The 18,990-nt window shown below is 41.6% G+C and overlaps 1 protein-coding gene across 5 annotated transcripts in view; it reads right to left on the bottom strand.

Annotated features, from left to right (window-relative positions):
* Positions 1 to 508: 508 nt before the first annotated feature.
* Positions 509 to 18,990, bottom strand: part of KCNT1 (potassium sodium-activated channel subfamily T member 1) — a 132,405-nt gene continuing 113,923 nt past the window's right edge. For 3 of the 5 annotated variants that reach the window (XM_074210672.1, XM_074210668.1, XM_074210669.1), the window contains 2 exons: positions 9,516 to 9,600; positions 509 to 6,635 (listed from right to left, as the gene is read on the bottom strand). In XM_074210672.1, the coding sequence (XP_074066773.1) occupies positions 6,515 to 6,635; positions 9,516 to 9,600 (206 nt within the window). In that variant the 3' untranslated portion in view covers positions 509 to 6,514. Of the gene's footprint in view, positions 6,636 to 9,515; positions 9,601 to 17,495; positions 17,559 to 18,990 lie in introns of all 5 variants that reach the window. The other 2 variants (XM_074210671.1, XM_074210670.1) reach the window with 1 other exon arrangement.

The raw sequence follows: 18,990 nt of genomic DNA, 5'->3' as shown, positions 1-18,990 counted from the left end.
GGTTAAGTGGCTTGCCCAAGGCCACACAGCTAGGTAATTATTAAGTGTCTGAGATCAGATTTGAACCCAAGTACTCCTGACTCCAGGGCCAGTGCTTTATCCACTGCGCCACCTAGCTGCCCCGATTCATATTTTCTTAAAGAAATCCTATGATCCATATTTTCCCAACCACTTCAAAATCCTGAGGTTGTTTTACTATCTGGAGAAAATGACTTAGATCACACTTTGAACCCTGACTTACTCTCCAGTCTTGTCCTAGTTCTTGCATGTGGTCCTTGCTTCCCCAACCTTGCCCCCTGTACATATATACAGATTATATATATTACACATTATACATATGCACACATACTTATTCACATAAACATATCCACACGTCCACATACATCCACACCTTCAAAGCTCTATATACACAATACATATACACATACACACAGATAAATATATGTATATGCACATATGCAACATTCTCACAAGGCAACAGTGGTGAAAGGAGGCACAGAAGGCTGTCTTATTAGGTTGTGCTGCATGCAGCTTTATTGGCCATGTTGGCTTTTTTCCATTCCAGTGTGCAAAAATCTCATTGGCTTTTTTTACAGCATCTTTTGGCTGAACCTTTTTTTGAAATTTCTCTCAGTGTGGCAGAATTTATTTTGATGATAACTCAAGATGCATTCTGGGGGTGCTGCTCCAGTCATGGTCACAATTGCAGGAGAATGAAATGAGCTGGCTGCCTTGAACCACTGTGATCTCTTCTTCTTTGTTCTCCCAACTTCCCTTCCCATGTATTTTTTGAAGTGAAATTCTGTTTGACCGTGTTCCAGTCCAGTTTGTATGATTTTCCTTTAAAGGTTCAAAATTTCCTCCAGTCCTACCTTACAACAAAACCCCACATCTGCAGGAAGAAGAATCTGAGTGTTTGGGCATCATTTTATGAAGTCCTCCTCCCTCGGCACCCTTCCTCCTGGACTGGTATAATGAATTCAGCTTTTAAAAATGAACAAATCTAAGAACAAGAACTTGATCAGATCTGTTTCTTGATCAGACTCTGCTTCCATGGAAATGTAGGGAATAGGGAAGGGAAGGGAAGGGTTTTCATTTCCTTCTTCATGTGAGCAAGGGAGAGTGTGGTTCATCAGCTCATAAGATTTAGAGCTAATAAACCTCAGTGATCATTAAGCTGGACAGTTACTATTTTACTGATGAGGAAACTAAGGCCCAGAGGGATTCGGGTCCTGAAATATAATCCTGAAAATAATCCAACTCACCAATGGATCCCTGGAAGTAATTTCAGGCACTTAATAAGGGCACTCTCATGGCATCTGAAAATGGCTCAGATGGGGAGGTCTTAGAGATTGAGATCTCCCCACTTTTGGGGCAACATTGCCTGAGGACTCAGCCATTTACTTGTCATGTAGGATGCACCCCTTGAGAAATCCAGGCACTCTTGAGAAGCCCCCTCTGTCTGGGCTTTCAGGAAGTGGCCTTTCCGTAGCTTTATGAGGCTCTAAAATGTTCCAAGATCCGAATATACCTTTGAGAAGAATTCCTGTTTAGTTTGGGAGTATGGTGACCTGTAGCTCCACTACAAAGCATCATGTTGGATTTGAGGTGGGAATGGCTCTGTTCCCACATTTGGGGGGAAGGAAGTTAAAATGGGTGCCTCTGCCCTAAAGAAGTCATTCTTTCTATTTCAGACAATCAAAGGGTTTGTTTTCAAGTGTTGTTTGGAGTCAGGGGTTTGGGAGAACAGAATTAACCATCCTACCTACTGAGGAAAAACTATAATTCCCATTTTTGAAGAAGGAAAGAGGGAAGGGGGAACAATGAGAAAAAGGAAACTTACTGGTGTGTATAAGAGACTAGGATCTTTTACTACCTAGGTCCTATGCACAGGTGGATGATTTGGCATGGGTAAGATCTGGAAATACCCCAGGAAAATAATACAAAAGTGTGATAATCTGAGAGAAAAGTAGACTTAAAACCTGTGGCTTATTCCAATTGCCCAAGGAATAGACCTTCCAACAAACTATTAAAAAAATCTGTGCAAATGTAACCTGAAAGGTCCCAAGAATTTCAGAGACATTGCTGCTCTCCAAGAGGAAAACTCTAGTTCAATCAGGTTCATCTCTGCCTCTAGGCCTTTCCTAGTTCATGTCTTTTTCCTCTTTATCAGTCTGAATCATTCACATCCTCTAAAGCCCAGTGGAAGAGGTTCTTCCTCCTTTCCACCCATCAAATTCTAAGCATCTTTCAAAAATCCAGGTCAAGTCTCATCTCTGAAGCCTTTCTCCCACAGTTTCAGCCTCTCCTTCCCTTCTGAACTCTTCAGCATTTACTTTTTGAACTTCTCCTTTGGGACTGATTCTGTAGAAGGAAAAATATCCATCTAGTTTTTAATATTAAGAAAATGTTAGGGGCGGCTAGGTGGCGTAGTGGATAAAGTACCGGCCTTGGAGTTAGGAGTACCTGGGTTCAAATCTGGTCTCAGACACTTAATAATTGCTTAGCTGTGTAGCCTTGGGCAAGCCACTTAACCCCATTTGCCTTGCAAAAAAAAAAACCTAACAAAAAATGTTATTTGTGCCTGTCTGATGTTTTCTGAAGGCTCCCTTGGCAGCCAGGGCCCTCATCAGATGTAAATTCCCTCCTATTGTTCAATGTAACTCCATGGTTAAAAAGAGATTTGCCAAGATAAGAGCAACCTCAGCACCTCCCTCTAGCCATCTTCCAGCTTCCAATCTTTCAAGATGGGCACCAGACCTCAATCACCTAGAAGGGTGGGATCCCCCTGACTCTTTCCTGTACAGAAGGAGGACAAGACTAAAAGTCTGCTCTAAACTATCCTGGGGCTAGATTCACTAGTTGAAGCCCAGCCGGCTATTTTGGTTGCTTTCTTTTCTCTCTTTCCCTCAGGTATTCTCCCTTAGACCTTTGTTGTTCAGCCTGTCCTCCAGAAGCTTATTGTTTTTCCTGGGAAAAGTTTTAATCTGTGAAAGTTTCAAGCTTGTGAAATAAAATACTTGAGTTTTTCCATCTCCAGGGTATGATTTTCACTTTCAAGAGCTCTCATCTTTGTGGTGCACCACCAATTTCTCCCACAACAATTTGTTAGTTTTCTCTCTTCTTTCCTATGAACATGGTTCTTGTTCTCTGCTTATGCATTTCCCTGATCTAAGTCATGCCTCTGCCACATATTGACTGTGAGACCCTGGAAAATTATAGTTTCTCCATGCTGCAGACAGCTCTTTAAGGCTTTTCAGTTTTATGGAAGGTGGTAACATATATTGGTATGTCACCTGGGAGTTCCTCATATAACTGAAATCGCAAGTCCAGACCCTAAATAGTACCTGTGTCTTAAGACTGTGAATTCCCCTTGGTTCTTGGAACCACATGGTTCCTGGGTGCTAAAGTGATTGCTGATTAAGTCAGTGAAAGTGTATGGGAGAAAAAAGAATACTAGAAGAAAGGACCACTATAAAGACCCCAGGGGTTTCCCAGTGATGGGGCTGCCACTTCTATACCTTCCCAGTAAATCCCATATGAACCCAGTCAAATTCAACTGTATCTACTTTTCTCCAGCTTACTGATACCCAGGACTATGTTGTCCTACTCTTTAAAGTGTATTAGAGATTAATTGGCCCACATAGATAATAACGGAAGTGAGGGGGAACCCCCATTTTGACTAAGAACATGGAAAATTGGCAATTTTGATAAAGAAGAACTAGTCTTAACTTTAGGTTAAAAATTAAGGTTAAAAAAACCTTTAGATTCTTTGGCAAGTATTAAGAGACATCTATTTTCCAGAAGGGAAGCTACTTGCAGATATGACCTTTTTCATACAAAATTTGAGTCTTAATTTCTGCCTAGAGGCTCCCCTCCTGAGGACTCCTGATACAGGAGGTCCATTTACCAGCAAAGTTTATCTATGTCTGATAAATATATCAATACATATAAAATATATACTTTTCATTTTTAAAAATCCACAGGATCAGAGTCAGAACTAGCTAGTATTGGAGAATTGGAGGAGACAGAATTCACAAGAGAATACCCACTCTGAACAAATTCGAAAGACCTGAAATTGTTCTTCACCATGACCTGAATCAGGTTACTTTATGCCTCCAATTGTCCTAGTCAACATATGAACACTGTCTTTGTATGTCTTCATGAGTTTGCTCCTCCAGCTACCACCTCAGACTCGAGTACATAGTGAAACATGACTCAGGGGAATAATCCTGACCCAGCCCTGGACAAACAACAGCACTGAAAAGAGCCAACAGCCCTGTCTTAGGAATTGGGGTTGAGGACTGGGGTCAAAGAAGTCTAGGAATGGGAGTTTCTCAAGGAATACCTGTGACCACTTTTCCAAGAATTACCTTATTCCAGGTCTAAAATTTTACTTGGAAGAACTAGAATATAGCTTGACACAAATAGCTTATTTGTACATGTCAGTGTAATGGGAGGCATCCAAGATGACCTTAAAACCAGTAACATACCTAATAAAATATTTTTCTCTGAATGGATCTCAGGATTCCTGATAATATATAGTCAGTCACAACCCCAGTCCTCTCATGTCTAAATGGAAAGTTTGAAATCAATGGGCAACTCTGGGGTAGAATTTGTGCTTTATACTAGTTTGCTCTCTTCTTTGTTTTAATGTAACATTTAAAGTCATCTTACCCATCCATCTACCTTTTGACATCCTAGTAAATACTGAAGATCTTAAAAATTCAATATGCTTATCAGTCACACAAAAAATATGAAACTTTGGTCTCTTTTCTCATAAAATGACAGTGACCTAACTAATCTTAAGTGTTAGTCACCATGCATTCTCCTAGAATCTGAGAACCAAAAAGGTCCTTTAGAAGCGCCTTCCTATTTGTTTTTAAGGCATTTTATATATTTTTTCTAAATTGAAAATATATACAACTGGCTACAACTTGCCAGATGTCATAAAAGAGAGCCAAAAGTATGATAAATTCCTGGGTCTGGTAAATCAAATTCCTTCCAAAGAAGGGGACAGTTTTGATCTATCTTGACATATGGAGTCATCTTCCAAGTTCCATCAAGATATAATGCCTTCCAATACAGAGAAAGATAAAAGAGTAATGAATTGCTTTGGATGGACCTCAAGAGAAGTTTTCAAGCATTGGCTGGATGATGATTGGCTGGAATGTGGCAGAAGAGATTTTTGATCATGTTTGGATAGAACTAATTGGTCTGTCAAGCCTGACCTACTCTGATATTCTATAAGGATAGAAGAGGATTTTGACATGACTCCCTAATTAGACTGTAGACTTCCTGAGGGCAGGGATCATGTCTCACTCATCTCTACATTTAGCATAGGATGTTGTACCAAGTAAGTGCTCATTAAGTACCTGACTATATGAATCAGTTTGAAAGAGGAGAGAAGAGATGAGACTTTAGGGACACTAGTTTAGAGTTGGATGACCAATTCCTGTTCTCCTTATTACTATCTTTACTCCATTTCTTTTGAATCAGTCCCGCATACTGTGGGAAGTTAGAATCACTTCTTTAGGGCTGAAGAGTCATAGGTGAAATATCAGTTGGAAATTTAGAGGATAGGAATAGAAGGGAATGGTAGAATCCAGACCAGCTTCCATTAGGTCTTTAACCAGAGGGCCCCCTACCCTCCTTCCTAAGTACTTCAAAGAATTTTGTGTGAATGCCCCTTGATATATTCTGTGGTGTCAGGGTTTCTGAACTGGGCAGTTCACCTGACCTATTGCACCCACCTAGGTGGATCTTTTGGCCTGCTGCAACTATGTCTTGAAGTTTTCCTTTCTCATGGTTTTAAGAGATATTCAGCATTTTCCATGGCCTTTGTCAATTAAAAGTATACTCCAAAGTGCTTGTTCTCTAAGATCTGACATTTCCTCTCCCCCAATCTCAAACCCCCAACTCTCATTTTCTTGTGCCAGAGACAGGCAGCATATCAAGACAATGTGAATGTTTCCAAGACCACAATACCAATTTTTTCCCACCTGAAATGACCTCCGTCTGTCTTTTTGACATAGTTCTTTAGTTAATTCTTTAAACTGTACTCCATACATTTTTCTGTCTCTAGGTTTTCATTCTGAGGCACTCTCTTCTGCCCCAGCAAGGATGGTTTCACTAGTTGCGGTACACATGTGTAGAGATACATATATTATATATGTTTAAGAATTAAAAAAAGGTTAAAAACAATAACTTCAACAGCTCCTGGCTGTTCCAGGCAAGTGAGATCTCACCCTGTAGTTTTGAAGGTGAAGGAACTTCCTTTCTGAGGGGTTCTCCCATGACGGCTGCAGTGTTTTGTTTTGTTTTTCCTCCAAGGTGATGAACTCTAGAGTCCTTAGTTAGGAGAGCAGCTCAGTGCTCCATAGGTTCCTTGGGTCACCATTGGAAATTCTACCCCTTGCCTATTTCTTCTGCCTCCAGAAAGTCAAACCAAAGGCAAACCCAGATGATGGGAAGTTCCATGCATTAGTGGTGGTGGAGGCAGCCAATATGAACCTCAAAGCTGTGTCTCATCTCGTGTCTCAGGGTGGCATGGGTCCAACTTATTACTGCAGCTGCTTTTTCGACTGTGTGTATCATTGGTTACATGGGCTAAGGGGTCTGATCGAATTAAATACCTAGAAAGGAAAGAGTTGGAGAAGTAACACTTGTCTGCTTTCCACCCGAGAGTGAGAATAATGTTCTCTTCTCTCACCTTTTTTTCAAACTTGCAAGCATCATGGTGAACCTAGTTCCTGTTGTTTCCTTCCCCTCTCCTTCTAGTCAAGTCTATCCTATTCTTCTGGGTCCAAGTTAAATAACTTTCCTCAACCATTCCAACTTAACAGTGATCTCCAACTTCTCTGAACATCTGCAGTATTCAGAGTCATTATCTACATTATGGTTCATGATTTTACACTGCCTTTTTGCTCCTAATTTTTCTCATGCCCTATTTTCCAAACTAAAATGTTAGGTCCTTGAGGTCAGGGTATCTTTTACTTCTTTGTTTTTCTCCTATCATTGATCTCTTCCTCAAATTTTCCTAGAATACTTTGTCTATATGTGTCCATTGCACTTAGGTTTTTGTTTTTGCAAGGCAATGGGATTAAATTACTTGCCCAAGGTCTCACAGCTAGGTAATTATATAAGTGTCTGAGGCCAGATTTGAAACTCAGGTCCTCCTGACTCCAGGGCTGCTGCTCTATCCACTGCGCCACCTAGCTGCCCCTGTCCATTGCCCTTTTCATATTCCTTTGTATTATGTTTATTTGGGTGGGTGCTATCCTTCAACCTAGACTGGAAGATTTCTCAGGACTGGTTCTGTATCATTTTTATTTTTGCATATACAGTGTTCAGCACAGTGCCTAGCATATAGTGGGCTCTTAAATGTTCAATGAATTAAATTGAGTAGAATCGACCAGCACTACTGTTTTATTTGAATGCAAACTCCAACATCGCCACACTGCAATGCTTTGCAAAGTTAAGTTTTCTTCTCCCACATCCCAGGTTTCTAATGGCCAGAAGGGGTCACCCTACTTTTTACCCATCATGGCTTCTTTTGAAACTATCTTTTCTTTGAAGTTTAGGCAACTTGTGAATATCACCTTCTTCCATCCTTCTTGATGATGCCTACCAACCTCTAGGATATTCTAATACATTTTTCATTGATTTTGGTACCTGGTTTCTAGATTTGCTGTCTCCAGTCATAATCTTTAAAGATTTTTAAGGGATGGCTAGATGGTGCAGTGCATAGAGGACTGGCCCTGGATTCAGGAGGACCTGAGTTCAAATCCAACCTCAGATGCTTTGTAATTACCTAGTTATATGACCTTGGGCAAGTCACTTAACCCCATTGCCTTGCAAAAACAAAAAGCAAAAAAATTTTTTTTTTTAAATTTCAAGTTTCAAATCCTTTCCATTTGACCTCACATTTCCTCAAGTTCTTCAGCTTTAGTGACTTTAATTTTTCATTTTACTTTAGTCACTCACTGACATGACCATATTTCACACTTAATCACTATTAAGAATTGATTCAAGGGTGGCTAGGTGGCATAGTGGCTAAAAGCACTGGCCTTGGAGTCAGCAGTACCTGGGTTCAAATCCGGTCTCAGACACTTAATAATTACCTAGCTGTGGGGCCTTGGGCAAGCCACTTAACCCCATTTGCCTTGCCAAAACCTAAAAAAAAAAGAATTGATTCATCAGGCAGCTGGGTGGTTCAGTGGATAGAGCACCAGCCTTGGAGTCAGGAGGACCTGAATTCAAATCCAGCTTTAGACATAATGTGCCCTTGAACAAGTCACTTAACCCTACTGCCTTAAAAAAAACAACTTTAAGAAAAGAATTGATTTATCTTCAAGGTCTTAATCTACCTATTATTCATTGATCCCACACTGACTTGTGCTTTATGTCTTCTTCCTCTGATGTTATATCATATAAAAATGACCTTGAATTCTCAAAACAAAAATTTTAAATAGTGTTTTTTACATCATAGACATTTTCTGACATTTCTCTTCTCCCCAAATTCCCTTATAATAAAGGAAAATGGTTAAGCAAAACGATATACAAAATAGTCTCTTCTAACAGCCTTTGCAGTATTTTGCTTATGTGGTCCCCCCACCTCTCTTGACCCTGAGTTTTTGAAGGCTATGTTCAAGAAAGAAAAATCTTGTCAAATCCTACCAAATGGAGAGATTTAGAGAAAGGGCACAGTTATAGACAGGATGTATATTATCCAAGGATCAGTCTAGATAAATTTGGAGAAGGGTTTTTAGTTGATGGAGAGTACCAAAAAACCAAAATTCAAATCTGGCCTCAGACACCTACTAGCTGTGTGACTCTAGGCAAGTCACGAAATCCTGTCTGCCTCTATTTCTTCATATGTAAAATAAGTTGGAGAGGGAAATGACAAACCACTCTATTTGCCAAGAAAATCTCAAATGGAGTCACAAAGAGTGGGACCTCAACAAAAATGACTAAACAATAACAAAAGTGTGGAGAAACTCATCATTTAAAGGTTGATCACTAGGTGGGTGATTTTTGGGCACTATATCAGTTTGTTAAAATATGACAGCATAGAGGGAAGCATATGTAGTCTGCACTGGTGGGGTGAGCATCTTTTTTTTTTTTTTTTTTTTTTTAGTTTTTTGCAAGGCAATGGGGTTAAGTGGCTTGGCCAAGGCCACACGGCTAGGTAATTATTAAGTGTCTGAGACCGGATTTGAACCCAGGTACTCCTGACTCCAAGGCCAATGCTCTATCCACTGTGCCACCTAGCTGCCCTGTGCATATTCTTTTAGTAATGAAGAATGTATCTGGCTCTTGTACCAAATAAGTGTTCTGCCTGTTGATGTAATTCTCTCTCCATAATATCACTTTAGGAACTTATTCTGGGAACACAAATTACCTATTCTGATTTGGGAGAGTGGGTTTCAATGATGTCAATAATTAACTTCAGCCCTTTCCCTATTTCCTCCCTTCCTTTTCTCCAGGTAATCTCCCCCTTTTTCTGTACTCACACGATGTCATTCAGTTCCAGTCTCGTGTCTGGTGGAGGGTTGATAAGGACATAGGACAGTGTATTCTGGTGGTCATTCATTTCATCTGAAAAGGGAACAGAACAAAGAGTGTCACTTTTATGATCAAGGGGCTCCTGGTCTGCTTGGTTAGAAGAAGACACTTATTTACTTCCTTTATTTTTATAATTAAGATGGTAGAAGACCTACACAAAAGTCCTCTGAGGTCTCATCCTAGTGCAAAGGTGACCCTGTGTCCTTGAAGATTTTGCCAGTGGAGCCCAAGTTCTGGCTATTTCTTTTTTTTTTTTAGGTTTTTTTTTTTGCAAGGCAAATGGGGTTAAGTGGCTTGTCCAAGGCCACACAACTAGTTAATTATTAAGTGTCTGAGACCGGATTTGAACCCAGGTACTCCTGACTCCAGGGCCGGTGCTTTATCCACTGCGCCACCTAGTCGCCCCATGGCTATTTCTATAAAGCTGAAAAGACTTCAGGTACAGGCCTGTGTCTGCTGTTTAAGGACCAGTCTCATTATGTGTGGAAGGGTTCATCATCAATGGGTTGACCATTAGGGGATGGTTCTTCCTTCTTTTCCTTGGCCATGGTAATCCATGATAAAATTACAAAATGGCCAAGTCTGAAGAAGAATGTATATTGCCAGATTATAACAGAGCAGCTTTTCATGGATAATGAACTGGATAAAGTTAAATAAGGGCAAGTGAAACTAGATCACCCTTGGGAAAATATTCAGCATTTTCAACACTCACCAGTTGTACTTTAGCATAAAAGCTCATATTTCTAATAGCAAAATTCTCTTGGTGGTGCTATTGAAATCATAGGATACCATGATCTCAGAAGAATCAAAATTTCAGGCGACCCAAAGAAAAGTAGAAAGATCCAAGGTTAAGTATGATTGGGTGTTTCTCATTACCTGTGATGATTGTATAAAACCTCACCAAGGACATGCATGACTGGAAAACATGATGGGTTAGTCATACAGTAGAAGGGAGGGAGTACAATAGACAATTTGAGTGGTGCTTTGACATCTAGGAAATTTGAAAATGTCACAGAGGAAGGATGGATCCCCTCAGAGGATTTATGGGAAGACATGGACAAGAGTTGCACAGGATGAATATGTATGGAGGGTCTACTATCTGCATCAGTGATCGCTCCATTGAAGTACTGAAGCATTGATGGTAGAGGAAATCTTTTGAAGGACCATGAAGTCTTCTAGGATCCTAGAGGTCTCTATTTGCTTTTAAGGTCTGCTATTCTCTTTCTGAGTCTATTCTGTTTCTCAAGCTTTCAAGGTGGGAGTCTATCCTCCTTCTGGAGCTTTCTTTGCCTATCCCAGCCCAGCCCAGCTGCTCTCTGCTTTGGGCTCCTGGAACACTGATTGAATATCCCCCTGGGTACCTTATCAAATGAGATATTTGTAAAGTGCTTAATGCAATGATTGGCGTCTGGTAGTGCTTCTTCTTTTCCTCCCTACCCACCATGGCATAGGCTACCTAGTGTGAGTTCTTATGTTTTTTAGTTTTCTATATGTCTTTTTCCACTTGCACAAGTCTCCCCAACCAGAATGTTGTACCTCAAAGGACTATTAACTTCCTTCCATCTATCACATCACTTACTTAGTTCAGGCTTGAGCTCAGGAAATATCTGTAGAGTAAATTCACTCTTGACTGGAAGGTGGAGGGGGAAGGGAGCCGATTTGTTATGAATGGATGAGCAAAATTTTTAGAAGCACAGTTAGCTTCTATTCCCTTCTCCGTCTACCCACTCTGCACCCTACCCCTCATCTCACCTCATTGGAACCCAGGATTCCCTTGTTGTTACAAAGAAAATGAGACCCAGTTACTTTCCCCAGTCATGGCCACATTTAGTCGATACCTCTCAGGGTTCAGTCTTTTTCCTTTTTCTATGTGACAGATGTTTGAAGATGGTACCTAAGTATATCTGAAGTTTTTTCCCAGGCTAAATGTTTGTAGTCTCCTCAACTATTTGTTTTGCTATTTGATACTCTTGTAAGAAAGAGTCAGAGGTGGTAGTAGCATATATTAAATGCTTCAATAATAATTTGATCTCATTTGTGGCGATCCTTTCTCCTCAGTATAGAGTCATAGCCCATCTACATCCTCAAGTTCTGTGATTTTTGTCCATGTTTTCCCATAAATCCTCTAAGGAGATTTTGCTCAATGATCTAGAAGTCTTTCCTAAGGTCTTCAGAGATGTTGGCACAATATGGGGAGCTGTTTTCCCTTGCTCTCACTATGTGGTTATCTCACTTCTTGTTCTCAATGTAGATATCCTTGTAATGTCAAAAATAAAGGAAAACTTTCTAATAGAACTATCTGAAAATAAAATTGGTTATGAATTCTCTCCTACTGAGAGTTGGTGATTTTTGACAGAAAACGTCCCTGACAAAAACCTGGTAACAATGTAGGCATGAGGTACCGGACAACCCCCTGCCCTAGGAGGTACTCAGTAGCTTAATAGATATGACCAACCTTATTTTTCACTCAAAGATCTTTTATTTTTCTTATCTATAACCAGAGTCTTACCTTGCCCTTGAGAAAACAATCACCTCAGCATTTGCTTCAGTGGTAAAAAAAAAAGCTATATCCAGCAAAAGAGAAAAAACAAAAAAAGCAAACAAAAAACCCAAACCTGACTAAGTCAAATGAAATCGCCAAATTTCAGATTCTCCCATTTTAATGATAGCTTCATTTTTTCAAAATAGCCATAGAATAAGGCCTAGAATTTTTATAAGGCAATAGCTAGCTAAGGACAATTCCCAGCTAAAAGGAAGCAATCAAGTTGGAGTTTTCAATTAGTGAGTAAGCAAGATATTCTTCCAGGCCATATGGAAGGGTGGAAAGACCTAGACTCCACTCCTAACTAACCAGGTGACCTAAAGCATGTTTTCTCACTTCTTTGCATTCTCATTTTCTTCTTTTCCAAAACAGGGATAACAATCCCTGCCCTGTCTATTTCAGATGGCTATTGTAAGGGGTGACTTTGAAAAGGCTTTTAAATATGTAAAATATTTTTTATAACCTGTAAGGCTTTATAAACTGTATAATGCTTTACAAATTGTAAAACAAACCTAAGTTGATATTATTAAAAACCATGCCTTTTCCCCCCACCCATTTCTTGCTAACCCATTGGAGAAAATTTGCCTTCTCCACTGGGCCATCTTATTTCAAGTCACCAATACAACCGCCAATATGGATGCAAGGGACCTCAATAGAAGAACACCTGAATGGTATGGGAGAGAAATGTGGATGTTGGGGATGGCTCGTGCCATCTTTCAGCTCTAAGTGGCAGAGCAGGTAGCAAGGCTATATATATATATATATATATATATATATATATATATATATATATATATATATACACATATATATACACACACACATATATCAGCAGGTCATGGGATGGAGACGTCGCACTGCATAGAGGAATGCTTCAGCATGGTTGTCCAAATGCTTGAGATAATTCTGGGCAAGGTGCATCAGGGTCAGGATGGAGGGACAGAAGGAGAGGTGAAGCCAGCTAGGAGTGGGGAAGGACAAGGATCCTCACTTTCTGCAAGGCTTCTTAATGGGAACTTTAGTACCCAGCATTGGGGGTGGGGGCAGACTACAAGCCACTCTCCTCTACCTAACCTGTGTTTGCTTTTAAGTTTGGAAATTGAAAAATTGGCAATCCACATTAGGATTAGGTACTTTTAAATAATATTAAAAAAGTGTAACTAAATTTGGCATATCTTTGCTAAATGTGCCTAGCTACTAAGTTACAAATGAGAAAAGAATGGCCCAGTTTTGTGAAGGTGATCTTACTTACTTACTTACTTACATTCTTCCCCTCCAATAATTTTTTCTTTCATCATTTTAAATTCTCTTTGTTCTGGTCTATCTTTCTAAATATTCCTATTGCCCTACTTGTACATATGATCTATTTAAAGACATGGCATAAAGAAATGACACAGACCTGTGTAAGCTCATCCCCCTGTACAAAGGAAGGCATGTTTCCTGTAGGAAAATTAAAATCAGCCCCAATTTCTGACATGTGTTGACACAAGGAATGGTTTTTTAATGTGTTGGGAGACTGAATAGAAACGGTCTGGGAGCATTAGAGTTCCTTGGTTTAATCATCTCTCCATTAACTAAGGACTATCTCTTTCATAGAACTATGGTACTACATTTACCTCCCCCTGAATATATCATGCATATTCTCACTTCAATGCCTTTGTTTATGAAAGCAATTTTCAAAGTTCAAGGATCCCTGGGGGTTTCTAAGACTATTTCAGGGGATCCTCTAAGTTAAAACTTTTTCCCTAACAACATTAAGATGTTGTCAGCCTATTAAATACTTCTCCCTTTTCCAAGTGTATATTTGTGTGAAGTTATATTTTCTTCCTATACTTCAACCAAAACATTATAACCAATTGAATGCAGAAGCAAATGAGAGTCCATCTTCGATTAAGCCAGACATTAGAGACTTGCAAAAATATCTAAAATAATACCATTCTTCTCACTAATTTTGTTTTATAAAATAATTTTTCATACTAATGTTATTTATATTTATATGTAATATGTTTATTATTTTAAATGATTTAATAACTATTTAAATATTTGTCATTTTTAATTTCTCTCATGTAAATAAAAGCTCTTTGGAATCCTCACTAAATTTCCTTTCCTTTTGAATGTTATTTTATTTTTTCCAATTACATGCAAAGATAGTTTTCAAATTCATCCTTTTGTAAGCTTTCGAGTTCTACATTTTTCTACCTCCTCATGAAGTGAGTAAACTGATAGAGATTAGACATATAAGTCATGTTTAATATATTTCCATATTTTCATGTTGATCCTCACTAATTTTTAAGAGTGTTAAGGAGTCTTGTGACCAAAAAATTTGAGAATCATTGGTTTTTTCCTTTTCTGAACCCTAGCCCATCCATCAAGGCCCAAATTCCACCTCCTTGAACAATCTGTCCTGAACTCTTAAGTCCAGTGATTCTTCCCTTCTTGAACTCCTAAAACACTGTTTGTTCTATCTTTAGGTACAGATTATACAGATTTTTTGTGTGTGTGTGTGTGTTTATATACCTTGTTTCTCTGAATTTTGAGGTCTGAAGGCAGAACATATCTTATCCATTTTTGTCTTCCCAAAAGGTCAAATGCAGATTAGGTGCACACTCAATATTTACTATAATCATTTTATATTGTACTAATCTCACTCTCCTTTCATATTGATCTGTGAATTTCTTCCCTGCAATTAGATTATAAGATCATTGAGAATGGGATCTTTAGTGTATCTATCTTTTTCTGCCTCGTGGTAGCACCAAGGCCTTGTCTGCAATGGGGACTTAACCAAGTTTTTATTACATTGGAATACTTAATTGGATTTGTTACTTGGTAGTCAAAATTTCTGGGATATCTCTGGGGAACACTATGGAGGAGAAGAACAATGAATGCACTTTGGGAACAAAATCCTGTTTCCCCCTGGAGCAGCTATGCTTGCCCAACAGCACTGAGGGTGTTCCTGCCTAGGAGCCTTACAGTAAGGAAGGAAGAGGGAAGGAAGAGCAGAGAACCAGGAGGGGGAGGAAGGGCATACAGGACCTATTCCATCTCAGTCATCCTCAAAGTGCAGCCAGTGGCATTGTAGGGAAGGGGGTGTGGGCACTGGGGCAAGCTTCCCTCTTTCATGGAGAAATTGCTGGTCCAATGACATCATGCAGGGCATATAAGCCTTCACCCATGCACCATATTGCCACTGTCCTGGGCAGTGTGGCCTGAGGACGGACCAGGGGAGGGCACTACCGATGCCACTTCTAGGGCAGATTTCACTGTGGTTATGCCACCCACATAAGGAGGGGCTCCCAAGCCTTGGGAATTGGTGGTCTCAAACCATGGGTTTTTAGAAGGTGGCTTGAGGGGGAAATGAAAGAACAGTGAATCTCTGCTTTGGCCAGTGCTGTCCAGGAAGTAGCAGTATACTGTAAGGCATGGGACTTCCATGAAAATCATTCCTGGAACCGGGTCTTTGGAAGGAGGTGGGGTAGGTGACAAAAGAAAAGGCACACGATTGTAAGAAAATGCCAACTTTTCCCATCCACTGCATTCTAGCCAGGGCCACAAACCCAAGCACATTCAATTCCCTTAAACTGCAAGAGATTTGAGTGACCATCCTGATCTCCCCAGTGGAGGCCTGTTATATACCTTCCCAGAACCTGTTTGCCTTTCAGTCTAGGACAGCAGGTCTTAACCTGGAGTCCATAAATTTATTTTTAAAAATATCTTAATAACTTCATTTCAACATAATCAGTTTCATTTGCAATCCTATGCATTTCATTTTTTTTTTTGCATTAAAAAAACTATTTTGAGAATGGGTTCACAGATTTTACCAGATTGCCAGAAGGGAATATAAGACATAAAAAAGATTTAGAACCCCTGGTTTAGGATACTTTTTTAACCACTATTGGGCAGAGGATTTCCCTCCAGTTCAAGGAGGAAAGACTGAAACCCAGCCTCTAGCTCTGGGCAAGTCTGAAGCCCAAGTCCTCTCCTTGGGAGATGCCCAGGGGTGTGTTAGGAATGCATTAATTTCCAGGAGGCCTTAGTTTTCGTGACAGGGAAGGCAGGAAGGTGGGAAGGAACCTTACTGAGCAGCTTCTACCCTTCAGCGACCCCAAACAGAAGGACTGGTAATTGAAAATGAGCAGAAGACTTTCACCTCTGAGCTTCTTCTAAGCTTAATGTTATTGCTCTTGTTTAAACGATGCTGGAATTGATTCTTTTGATTAGAGTTCAAAGTTAAACATTGATGGTTTACATTTAACAGGGATGGGTTCTTAACCTGGAGAACATAAACTTTTTTTTCTTTTAAGGTTTTTGCAAGGCAATGGGGTTAAGTGGCTTGTGCAAGGCCACACAGCTGGGTAATTATTATTAAGTGTCTGAGGCCGATTTGAACTCAGGTCCTCTGACTCCAGGGCAGGTGCTCTATCCACTATGCCACTTTAGCCCTGAACATAAACTTTAAAAAAAATTTTTTTTCTAACTGTATTTGAAAATATTTTACTTTTTTTGTAATTCAATGTTTTTTTTTTTTTTTTTTTTAATGCATTTCAAAACATTATTCTGTGAAGGGGATCCATAGGCTTCACAGACTGACACAGGGGTCCAGGGCAGGCAAGAAAGGGCAAGAGCCCTAATCTGGAATAGGAAGCTCAACCGACTCTGATGTAGCACGATTCTGGAGGAGGCTTCCTGCTACTATGGTAAATTTATTCAAATAAATGAATAATAAAAATGAAATGGGATGTAAAAGTTGATTTCGGGTCACAATAATAATAGCTCAGATTGCTACGGCGTGACCTGTTTTTACAGCTTGTCTCATAACAATTCTGTGATGCTGGTAATAAGTAATATTAGGATTTTATAGATGTTACCTATAGATGGAGATGATCATTTTATTGAGGAAATTGAGGCTCGGAGAAGTATAAATGAACTTGTCCTTCTGCTATTGGAACGCAGTGGTGTATTATTTTGTTTTCTACTAGAAATCTCTTTCAAAGCAACAAGTGCGACAGGAAAGACTATCTGTCTGGGCCCCCGCAGTGTAATAGTCTCTGGGGTTGGTTTCCCTCTTGTCCTGCTCCTTGCCCGGCCCGGCCGAAGGCGCCAGGCCGCGCCCCGGGCCCAGGCCCGCCCTCCGCTCTCGGCGGGGCTGCCGGCCCCTTCTGACTTTAGAGCCAAGCTCGGGGAGGGGCCCGTGAGGGCTTCCGATGAGGGGGAGATGGCCGGGCTGCGGGCCGGGCCGCGGCGGCTGAGCCTCGGCCTCCTTCCTTCCCGGGGCCCCCCGGGGCCCTCGCCTGCGCCGTGCGGCCCCGCCCACCCCGGAGGGAGCTGGCATGTTCCTGTCGTGCTGGGCCTCCGAGTCGGGCCCGACTCTGGGGGAGGGCGGAATTACCTTGCAAATATCCAAGGTTTACACGATTCATCACATCACTGGCTGTTAAATTTGCTACATCCTCTACAGAACACAGAAAGAGGTACAGACAGACAGAGAGAGAAAGAGACACGTCAGCAGGCGGCCCCGGGCCGGGCTCGGGGCGGCGGGGGCTCGGCGGGCGCCCGCGCCCTCCCGCGTCTTGGCCGAGAGCCCCTCTCGTCTCGGGCCTCCGGCCTTGGCCCCCCGCGCCCGGCCTCTTCCCCGGGCCCCGTTACGCTGACCCCTCGGGGCGCTTGGGAAGGGTCCGGCGGCCGCGGACTGACGCGGGCCGGGCGCGGGGCCTCTCCCGGGGGCGCTGGGGCACGGGCGCGGGCAGCCGCGGGGCGGGGCGGGGCGGGCACAGCCGGCTTGGGACCCGCCCTGGCCGCCGCGCCCGCCCCGCCGCAAGAGGCCCGGGCCCGCGTGCCACAAACGGGGCCGGCTAGGGATGTTGCTCGAGGACCGGCTCCCGAGTTTGGACTCCGTGAACATGCGTGAAGCTGGGCTCAAAGCGTGTGTGTGTGTGTGTGTGTGTGTGTGTGTGTGTGTGTGTGTGTGTGTGTGTGTGTGTGTGTGTGTGTGTGTGCCTGTGTGTGTCTGTGTGTGTGTCTGTGTGTGCATGTCTGTGTGTGTGCCTGTGTGTGCCTGTGTGTCTGTGCCTGTGTGTGTCTATGTGTGTGTCTGTGTGTGCATGTCTGTGTGTGTGCCTGTGTGTGTATGTCTGTGTGTATCTGTGCCTGTGTTTGTGTGTCTGTGTGTGTGTCTGTGTTTGTGTCTGTGTGTGTGTGTCTGTGTGTGTGTCTGTGTGTGTGTGTGTGTGTGTGTGTGTGCTGTGTGTGTCTGTGTGTGTCTATGTGTGTGTCTGTGTGTGCATGTCTGTGTGTGTGTGTGTGTGTGTGTGTCTGTGTGTGTATCTGTGCCTGTGTTTGTGTGTCTGTGTGTGTGTCTGTGTTTGTGTGTCTGTGTGCCTGTGTGTGTCTGTGTGTCTGTGTGTGTCTGTGTGTGTGTCTGTGTGTGTGTCTATGTTTGTGTGTCTGTGTGTGTGTGTGCCTGTGTGTGTGTGTCTGTGTGTGTGTCTGTGTTTGGGGCCTCCTCCCCCTCCCACACAGCCTTCCCTTGCTCACTCACACGTGGCTGCCAGTGATTTCTACTGGTTGCTTTTGAAAGGTAGCAGCATAGTGCAAAAGAAAGAAGAATGAATTGGGAATCAGGATTTGGATTCAAATTCTGTCTATACTGTCTACTACAGAAACAGCTAATTTTTCAGTAAACAGAACACTGGACCTGGGTGAGGAACACTCGAGTTCCAAGTTGGACCCAGAAATGTTTTAGACATGAGATCCCAGACAAGTCACTTAACTGCTGTTTGCCTCAGTTTCCCCATAAATAAAACAGACATGATAAAACCATCCACCTCCCAAGATTGTTTTGAGGTTTAAATGAGATATCTATATAGTGCTAAGGTCATATAACT

The sequence above is a fragment of the Macrotis lagotis genome, chromosome 1 (assembly GCF_037893015.1).
Source record: "Macrotis lagotis isolate mMagLag1 chromosome 1, bilby.v1.9.chrom.fasta, whole genome shotgun sequence".
NCBI classification, from domain to species: Eukaryota; Metazoa; Chordata; class Mammalia; order Peramelemorphia; family Peramelidae; genus Macrotis; species Macrotis lagotis.
The sequence above is the reverse complement of the archived record's forward strand: the minus strand, read 5'-3'. Positions and strand labels throughout refer to the sequence as shown.